Consider the following 9,593-nt stretch of genomic DNA (forward strand, 5'->3'; position numbering starts at 1 on the left):
TGCCTGCGAATTCTACCAATGTGTTGCGCTAATGCTCCGGATCCTATATAGCAAACCTTGTACCAGTGCTCTCGCCTCTAGCGCCCCTGCCCTACGGTCATAAATTAGGGAGTAATGGGTCTCACATACACACACAATACCCACGTGATTGGGCAAGATTTGGTTGTCACTGATTGTTTTTCAATGGTCTACTTTGTAGAGTTCAAAAGAAATGCATGGAGTCAATTTCACCTTGCTTTAATTGATCCGCTTGACAGTGGTGGCCACCTTCGTATGGACTAAGTACCAAGTCGTGGTCAAAGAATGGAAGTGTCTTGTTAGTTTGGAGCAGGACTTATTAATTACTATTAGAGGTTACTTTGCAAGCACAAGGGGTTGGAAAGCTTGTGAGAGAGTGGTTGATGTTTCACGTTTTGCTTGAAGGTGGGCTTGCATTTGGTGTCGTAGGAACAATATTCTCTCTCTCTCTCTCTCTCTCTCTCTATACATATAGGAATGCTTATGGATAGGCCTAGTGATTTTATCACTTTTTTTCTACTTGTTTTCTAACAATGGTGCACATTGAATTCATTGATCCACACTCCCTTAAGTGTCGTTTTGGACATGGATGAATGTCAAAAAAAACATCATATCCTTTATCCCTATGACGCACTATCAAATATGTCTCATGTCCTTTGCCGCTACGCATTCCAAATTTTTTCTCTTATGTCTCAACCTTTTCAACCCCCAATGATGTAAGACCTTCCCTTTGTGCGAGATGTGTGTGTGTGTGTGTGAGAGAGAGAGAGAGAGAGAGGGGGAGAGGTTGCGCACATGCAGCAAACTCGGCAGAACGACGGTGAGGGGAGAATTGCAAGCCTCAAATCAGCCTCTCGTGCACATGCAGAGCAGCCAATGCCATTCCTGAGCTTGTTAGGAGCCTTTTCAGCATGTCAAAGCCTTTCAGTTAATCATACGCATTCCCACTTCACCAACGGTGCTCGTCGACTACAAACGGTAGTGAAGGGGGGAGTGACATTCCGATAGAGTCGGTGACTAAACGGGTTGGAATCCTACAAGGGCATCATGGGCCTGTTGAGGTGGCCTTCTGCACTTTTCGAACTCTGGGAGAGCCCTGAGGCGTGCATGTCCGCACCTTAAGAGAGATTCGTAGGATGAACCTCCATTGTAACCAAGCGTAGCTTATTGTTTGTATAATAAGAAGATCCCCGGAGAAAAGAGGTGAAAAGAAGAGGACGTTCAGCTCACTCGTGATCTTGTCTCCACTCGCGCACACTACGTCAAATGCGTGACTTCCATTTCCAGCCACAGATGCCGCTCCAAAAGTAAGCTTCATTTCGCATGCAACCAAAGGGCGACCTGCACAATCTATTGACACAATCGAGGCAAAGACTGCATCGCTCGACTCCACCCTTCTCTTGTCCTGGTTGGAGAACGACTCTCTCTCTCTCTCATCGACTCCAACTGCAGGCAAGGACACGCAGCGCCATGTCGAAAGAGCCAGCGCAATTTTATGGCTTTCCATTCGACCAAACAAGCTACTAGATAGCTCTATGTACGCCATTGGCTACAATGGTCATCTGCAAAGCTCAACTGCTGGAGCTCACCACCGTAAAAGCACTTGTTTTTATACTTTCCTCCTCTGTAATAAACAAGGAGCTACCTGCTTCAACCGTCAATTCAATGCTTTACGGAGCAACTGATGCTGCCCACTTTGAAGCTGATGATGCCTCTCACACAAGGGAGTTCCCCCTTCTTGCTGCTGAGCATGCATTTCCTACTATGGAATCCTCTGGAGGTCCGGCTGTGCCATTAGCTGTACCAGATGATGCTTTGCCTCTCCTTGCTTTCAAAGAATCTATTCTAGACGACCCCTTGGGCGCTCTCTCATCTTGGAGCAACACGAGCAATATCTCACAGCTCCTGGGCCGGCGTGTCGTGCAATCAAATGAGCAGAGTAATCTCATTGGAGCTACCAGAGCTGCAGCTTCAAGGCTCCATCTCCCCTTCTTTGGGTTCCTTGCCTTTTCTGGGCTTCCTCAACCTTTCCTTCAATCAGCTCTCAGCTTCCATCCCTGTCGAATTGAGCTCATGTCCTGCATTGAGCACAATCGATCTGCATCAGAACCTCCTCTCTGGCCCCATTCCATCCCAACTTGGGCAGCTCTCCTTTCTGACCATACTCCATTTGGGACAAAACCAGCTCACTGGCATTATACCACCTGAGTTTGGCAACATCCAGAGACTAGCTGTCTTAATTCTATTCAACAACAGCCTCTCTGGGCCCATCCCCTCATCCCTAGGCAATTGCTCAGCAATGCTAGACATCGATTTGAGTGGCAACATGCTGTCTGGACCCATCCCACAAGAGCTTGGCAACCTTCAAACCCTGGAAGCCTTGTCCCTCCTTCAAAATCGACTCTGGGGAGCAATCCCTTTTCCTTTCTACCCGATCTAATTCTTTTGCAACTCTCCAACAATTTCTTGCCAGGGCCAATCCCTCCGACAATCTGCGGGAGCAAGCAAAGTGGCTTGCAGTTGCTGAGCCTTTCAAACAATCAACTGAGTGGAGGGATACCAACCTCCATAGCCAGCTGCAAAAGCCTCACATTCCTTCAGCTGAATGGAAACAAGCTCAATGGGAGCATCCCAGAGGAGTGGGGTTCCATGCCCGGCCTCTATTCTCTGGAGCTGTGGGACAATGAACTCACAGGCAGCATTCCTGCCTCCCTCTCAAATTGCACGTTGCTTGAGTGGCTACGCCTTGATCAAAATGCACTCACAGGAGAGTTTCCTGTGGACTTGAGCAGAAAGTTGCCATACTTGGACAAGGTCCTTCTTTTCTCCAACCAGCTGAATGGAGACGTCATGAACTTTGCAAACTGCTCCTCCATAACCACCCTCATGCTTGATTTCAATCTCTTCACAGGCCTAGTAAGCTTCTTGGAGTATCCTTCCCCTTTCCTTGACCTAGAGTTGTTGTCCCTCTCGCACAACCAGCTGAGTGGGGAGATCCCACCTTCACTCTGCAACTTCAGCCGACTACAATCCCTCCAACTAAACGATAACGGCTTCCAAGGCTCCATTCCTGAGCAGCAGGGGAGGCTGACAAGCCTTGCCTTACTTCTACTAAGTAACAACAATCTGACCACAAGCATTCCCCCTTCCCTTGGCAACTGCTCCAGTCTTAGCAAAATCTACTTGGATCGAAACCCGCTACATGGCACCATCCCGCTCGAGCTTGGGAACCTAGAATTCCTTGATGATCTCCGACTTTTCTTGACCAATCTCTCAGGCCCCATTCCATTATCCCTCTATAACTGCTCTAACCTTACTTACATGAGCATCTCTGTTACCAATATCTCTGGCAGCCTGCTGCCAGCAATTGGGTACCTCAAGAACCTGCAATACTTGTCCATTTTTCGCACCCAATTAGTAGGACCCATTCATGCACCAAGCTTGAATACATCGACCTCTCGGAGAATTCTTTGGCGGGCTCCGTTCCTACCTCATTGGAGGCTTTAAGCTCCCTTTCTGAGCTAGATTTGAAATACAACCATCTCACAGGGGCTCTGCCATTATCCATTGCAAACCTTACTGGGCTAGTTACCCTTGAAATGCAAGGCAACAATCTTACCGGCAACTTCCTGTCAAATGTTGCAAATCTCATCAACTTACAGACCCTTGATCTTGCGGACAATCAGTTCACAGGTGAAATACCCAGCAATATCTTTCAGTGTGCTGGCCTGGTTGTGCTTAGGCTCCAGCAAAACCTCATCACTGGGAGCATACCATCCAATGTTGGGAACCTCAGGGCCCTCAACGAGCTCAACTTGAGGAACAACCTCCTCAATGGAAGCATTCCTGACAGCATAGGCAATGCTGTTGCTCTAAGGTATGTGAACCTCGCGTGGAATACACTCACAGGAAACATCCCGTCGAGCATAGGTCATCTCATTGATCTTGCAGAAGACGGTCTCAATCTATCACATGACTTTCTCAGTGGGCAGTTACCTCACGAGCTTGACAACCTACATCTCATTTTCCTCATCGATCTATCACAAAACCTATTAACAGGCCTCATTCCAGACCTAAGCCATTGCGTGATGCTTCAAACCTTGGATCTCTCTGCAAATGCTATCAACAGTTCTCTTCCGAGCTCTATGGGAAGACTAATCAATCTAATTACACTCAACATCTCCCACAACCAGCTAAACGGAGCCATTCCCCAGACATTTGGCTCATTAAACGACTTGGAGACCTTGGATCTTTCAGAGAATGACCTCTCCGGAGGCATTCCTCTGTCCATTGCCAATCTACCCAATCTCCCATTTCTCAATCTTTCAAACAACAAGCTTGAGGGCTCCATCCCTGACACACCCACCTTCAGAAATCTGTCAAACTCCAGCTTTGATGGAAATCCAAAATTATGTGGAGCTTTGATTAACAGACTTTGCCCCTCTGCCAATCACAGCAAGCTCAGCGCGGTCCGGAAGGGCTTGATCATAGCCGGTGCCTGCCTTGCTCTATCTGCTGCAACTTCAGTCTTCGTTTTGATAGTACACTTCAAGACCAGGCGCAATGCAACACCACAAGAGCAAACGTGCTTGGATCTGGGGGCCTTAGCACTGTGTATAGGGCCACGTTAGGTAACGCACAAGAGGTCGCCATTAAGTTACTCAGACATCAACAAAATGTAGGTTCGAACACAAGGGAGGAGGGCATCGTTGACAGAGCTTTTCTTACAGAGCTCCAAACCCTAGGAAGACTGCGGCACCGAAATCTGGTTCGAGTGTTGGGCTACTGCTCCAGTATGGACATGAAGGCGATCGTAATGGAGCTGGTGAGCAATGGAAATCTAGACACATGGATACATGGCGTGGGTGAAGAGCAGAGGCAGCCTTTGACATGGGAACAGAGGCTGGACATAGCCATCGGAGTGGCACATAGCCTTGTCTGCTTGCACCATGAGTATGACCAACAATGCAGCATCATACACTCGGATCTAAAGCCGAGCAATGTTCTGCTCGATGCACAGTGGCAACCACGAGTCGCCGACTTCGGAATTGCAAAAGTTCTGCTCTCCTCTAACGATACTGACTCGACGCTGTCATCTACTCTGCAATTGCAAGGATCCATTGGCTACATTGCCCCGGGTAACAATCTCTCTCTCTCTCTCTCTCTCTCTCTCTCTTTCTTCAAGTTCGATCAACGGATGCTTGTGGGCCGTTGACTCACCCTCAGGACTAGTCTAAGTAACACATAGCATTAGAAAATGAAAGGGGTGTGTGTGTGTGTATGTAGGGTACAGAACTCAAGAAGATCATAGTCGTAGATATAAACTTAAAAACTATGCCATACACGTCCAGCCCAGCCTCACGACTAGGCTAAGTAACACATAGCATTAAGAAAGGGGGGGGGGGGGGGGGGGGGGGGGAGGAGGAGTAAGGGGATCGAGGGTAGAGAAGTTCGTGCATAGAAATCAAGAAGATCGTAATCGTAGATATAAACTTAAAAACTAAACACGGTCATTAATTACACCCGACTACAGATTAAACTCGGGCAGCACCTATGTTTTAATAATAAAACCCAATAAAAACAGTACAAGGTAACAACATGTGCGCGCGGGTGAGATGGTTAGCCCATGCGTCTCAATCTGAGCAGCAAGGCCTTGGGTTCAAATCGGGCCGACGAGCGGCCCATTGTTTTTTCAGGGAAGGAGAGGGGGCTTACTAGTTTGAGGATCTGATCGTGGAGGACATGCTCCCCTTTAAGTGCCACCAATCGACGACCCAAATTCAAATCAAAGTCGTTGTTGAACCCATGATTAGTGCAAAAAAAACTAATCGCATGATTATCCAACCCATTGCATTCACAATTTGAACCCTCACCAGCAAGGGTGGGTGAGAGCCCAACTTCCTAACCACGTCTGTGTGTGTACCTTGCTTTAGATGTGGGATTGTGCATTTATAATTTCAAAACACTAATCTCGAGAAAAAAAAACTAATCTCCGGATCCCAAAATTAGTTTAACGATCGACTGCTAAAATCAAACGATAGCCCTAATTTGAACATGGGTCATTGATCCCATGATTTGCATCCTAGGGCAGGAACACCTTGAGTCAGATAGTGACGTTCCCGCAAGATTTACCTTTTCACACATTAAAAGGGCTAGGTCGCATGCACAATGCTCTCTTGCCTTTCTCATGATCAAAAATCGGATATGTCATGAAGTGCGATAAATGCATTCATTTGACTTTCCACAAGCAATTCTCCTGCTGTGAAAACAATAGGCTTTTGAGCTGCAGTGCAAATGAGAAGCATCCTGCGCTAAAGATAACAAAAGTGCATGTTGTTTCATGTTGATGTAGACATTTATAGAGAGAGAGAGAGAGAGAGAGAGAGAGAGAGAGAGAGTCTGTGCAACCTGACCAAGCATGCAGGAGGACCACAAGCCCATGGGACCTAGCCCTAAAGCTCAATTAAAAGCTTCACCTCATTAAGCGCTCGACTCTCAACTCCCTATCTCTAAGCTCTAACCCTTGATTCTCACTTCATGCGCATATAATTAAATAGCAAATGCATACCTAACAAAGAGAGACAAACATTGTGGTTGGGCATCATAGTGCGTTCAATAGTGATGGGCTCATGCAATAAATACTGTGGTTGGGTGATATAGTTCATGCCATAGAGACGGGCTCATGCACATGGTAGCGAGAGAGGCGATATGTCAGGTTGGAAGACCATTGAGAAGGCTCACGTGACCAAGCTCTTACTTCCACATATTAAGAAAAACAACTACAACATTGCCTTAAGGGTGGGGAAAGAGGCTTCCCATAGTCAACAAGTGATAAAATCACAAGGCCTTCCAATGAAAAGAGCACATCAATTTAAGCTAGCTTTACCAAAGATTTTTTGCTGAGCAAAGCTACTCTTGGTGGACAATCAAACCAAGGACTCATCAGATGATAAAGCAAGACATTAGTTGGTGTTTGGATGAGTAAAGACCAGCAAGCCACTAAAAGTCTGTCTAATGTAGTTCTACTCTTGCAAATTTTTTCGCAGGTACGCAGGTGCTCGCAAAAGAACCTCTCTCTCTTTCTTTCTCTACCTGTTGCACATCTATGCTAGGTAGCAGCAACCAACGACAAATCAAGGAAAGAAGGACAGAGAGCCCCCGGGGGGCGGGGGGATATGATGCGGTTGCAGAGGGAGATCACTATGCACTGCAGAAGTCGAACACGATAGAGAGAGAGTTCCGGGCGGGCGGGGGGGGGGGGGGGGGGGGGGGGGGGGGGGGGATCACTATCCACTGGAAAGGAACATCATCAAGCTCGCAAGGTAGCCCGAAGTCGATTTAGATTGCTGATTTTTTGCTTTCTTAAGGGGAATGAGAATCTCACCGAAATGCTCCGAGTTCGTTGATGGGAAAAATAGGAGGTAGTGGTGCATGGAGGGAGGGAGGGAGGGAGGGAGGGAGAGATGCCAAGTGCGAGACGTGGGAGGGCAGACACGGAGAAAGATGTTTCGGTTTGTCAGGCCAAGTAGCAGATTCGTGTGTTGACTATCATGTTGACGTGTTTGGGGAGTTGTGGGAGGGAGAGGCAGACAAAGGCACTTGACAAGATATCAGTTGTTCTGGGCTACTCTCTCTCTGTGATGCTGCCCCACGGGCCACGACATTTACGAGCTTCAGGACACCAATAATTACTGCCATGTGATGATGATAAGCTTCATGATGCTGCCTGAACAGGCCCACAGTTCACCATATTGTCATCTTCCCTCTTAAGTGACTAAAATCACGCAGTAAGAGAAGGTCACACGTTAAGGATTGGTGGTAGATTCTACAATTAAGAGGAGAGTCATGGTCCAACACTAGCCCTTCAAATCGAACTTGTACAACGAAAAAAAGCAATCACACTAAGATGCATCAATTACAAAGCCTGGCTGGCTTAAGCAAAAACATAAATGTACATGCATAATTTCCGAAAGTAAGTTGTATTCCAAGGTCAAAAATTTGACTAATAAGGATCACAAGAACAAATATACATTCAAATATATTACAACACTTTAACAAAAGGAATGATGCACTAAAACTGATCCAAGGCCCACGTAAACACCTATTCCGTGCAATCTGCTAGCCTTGTAAAGTGTAATAAGGCCAAAGAATTTATACCGCTAACCGCTTCCATTATAGTCCTTGTGTAAATCACCCTTCAGCAATAACCTGGCCCTTCACTAGCTTCTGCACCATCCACGTACTGTGCAAGATCTACTGACACAAGAAAGTCAACAGAAAGTGTTAACAATCCATGCCTTCATCATTATCGTGCCCAAGCAACTGAATCTATTTTACCACGTGCTTGTTTGTACAATTCTAGTCTCTTTGCACAAGCAGCTCGACGTTCCATCACAGCTGGGTCCTCATCTAAAAACATGGCAAGCTGCTTTCCCTGCAATAAACAAGCAAGCACTGCATGTTATTTCAGTAAAGGTTGAAATACTCTTCCTCCGGCAAAAGAAAACACAAGTAAGAACCTCTCTTTTTCCAATCTGAGTGTAGAAATGATTCAGCAGCGAACGCTTGGCCTCTAGAATTTAGCAATGTACAACAGCTTTCGGTATGGAATTCCTCAAAGTTTCACAGACCATCCCAATATATGCCGAAACATTGGAGCCTGACAAAAGGGGTAAATTCATGGATGCTCCCCAAAATGCCTTAAGAAGTGAAGGTTAAGAGTCCCTGGGTCACGAATCTTGCAGACCTGGGCTTTGAGGTCCTTCCGGTTTGGGGCTTTTGCTTGACGCACAACAACTTGCAGCAAGAGGCATGGGGGTAGCTTGATATCCGCACAAAAGCAAGCCCAGCAATTGATATCATCCAAAAGATGTGTAGCTCCCGTCAGGCAAGCTCCCATCAGACGCTCTCTAATTTTGCTTGTGGAAGTGTGCGAGCACCATGCCAGCAATTGATATCGCCCAAAATAGCTCTTGTCAGGCGAACTCCCGTAAAGCGTCCTCATTTGCTTGTCAGAGTGAAGGAGATGGAGCACCCAGAGTGTGTAGGATGGCGGGTAAAGGAGCACCCAGAGTGTGTGGTAGTGAAGTTATAGTTGGCTGCCCCGGAATTCAACACCAGGCTCTGCATCATCGCCCATGGGATTCGTCATCAAGGAAAAATGCCGCCCTTGGAACATGGAAGAGGGGGGATAGAGAGAGAGAGAGAGAGACCAATCATAGCAATGGGCTCCAAACATAGAGAGCCAACATAAAACTGCAAAGAATCGATCTGCAACCTATTTTCATGATGACTAGAACGCCCTCCAAGAAACTCGTTATTAAAAAGGAGCTTTTTTTCTTCAAAAATAAATGTCAATATCTTAATTTATTCATGATCAAATTTCAATCAAAGCTTTTAGAGCTTCTCTCTCCTATGGGGGATTATCCAGTATCATCTCTCCCTTCTCTCAAGACATGAGTATCATCTCTCCCTTCTCTCAAGACATGTCTATCATTAGATTTACATGATCTTCATTTAAATGAGTGCCCACTATCTTATTTCATCGAACGAGCATTTTTTGATAGGCAAAAAAA

General features: G+C 46.5%; 2 protein-coding genes and 1 pseudogene across 4 annotated transcripts; 1 reads left to right on the plus strand and 2 right to left on the minus strand.

The window, feature by feature from the left end:
- Nucleotides 1-679: 679 nt before the first annotated feature.
- LOC147450662 (uncharacterized) lies at nt 680-1,564 on the minus strand. Its single transcript, XM_086519798.1, has one exon. The coding sequence runs from the start codon at nt 1,562-1,564 to the stop codon at nt 1,064-1,066; it is 501 nt and encodes a 166-aa protein (XP_086375924.1). The 3' UTR covers nt 680-1,063.
- An 8-nt stretch (nt 1,565-1,572) lies between these two features.
- On the plus strand, nt 1,573-5,233 carry LOC147450663 (uncharacterized; annotated as a pseudogene).
- A 2,748-nt stretch (nt 5,234-7,981) lies between these two features.
- On the minus strand, nt 7,982-9,271 carry LOC147450664 (phragmoplastin DRP1E-like). 3 transcript variants are annotated; one of them, XM_086520769.1, is made up of 5 exons: nt 8,765-9,269; nt 8,649-8,677; nt 8,538-8,552; nt 8,356-8,452; nt 7,982-8,271 (listed from the first exon to the last, which is right to left on the minus strand). In XM_086520769.1, the coding sequence occupies exons 1-5, from the start codon at nt 8,829-8,831 to the stop codon at nt 8,216-8,218; spliced, it is 264 nt and encodes an 87-aa protein (XP_086376895.1). In that variant the 5' UTR covers nt 8,832-9,269; the 3' UTR covers nt 7,982-8,215. The 3 variants fall into 3 exon arrangements, 1 of the variants encoding a protein (XP_086376895.1); XR_015189291.1 differs by having other exon boundaries at nt 7,982-8,274; nt 8,538-8,677; nt 8,765-9,271; XR_015189290.1 differs by having other exon boundaries at nt 7,982-8,274; nt 8,538-9,267.
- Nucleotides 9,272-9,593: the final 322 nt, after the last annotated feature.

The sequence above is a fragment of the Adiantum capillus-veneris genome, chromosome 9 (genome assembly GCF_014529385.1).
Source record: "Adiantum capillus-veneris isolate H3 chromosome 9, ASM1452938v2, whole genome shotgun sequence".
Taxonomy (NCBI): domain Eukaryota; kingdom Viridiplantae; phylum Streptophyta; class Polypodiopsida; order Polypodiales; family Pteridaceae; genus Adiantum; species Adiantum capillus-veneris.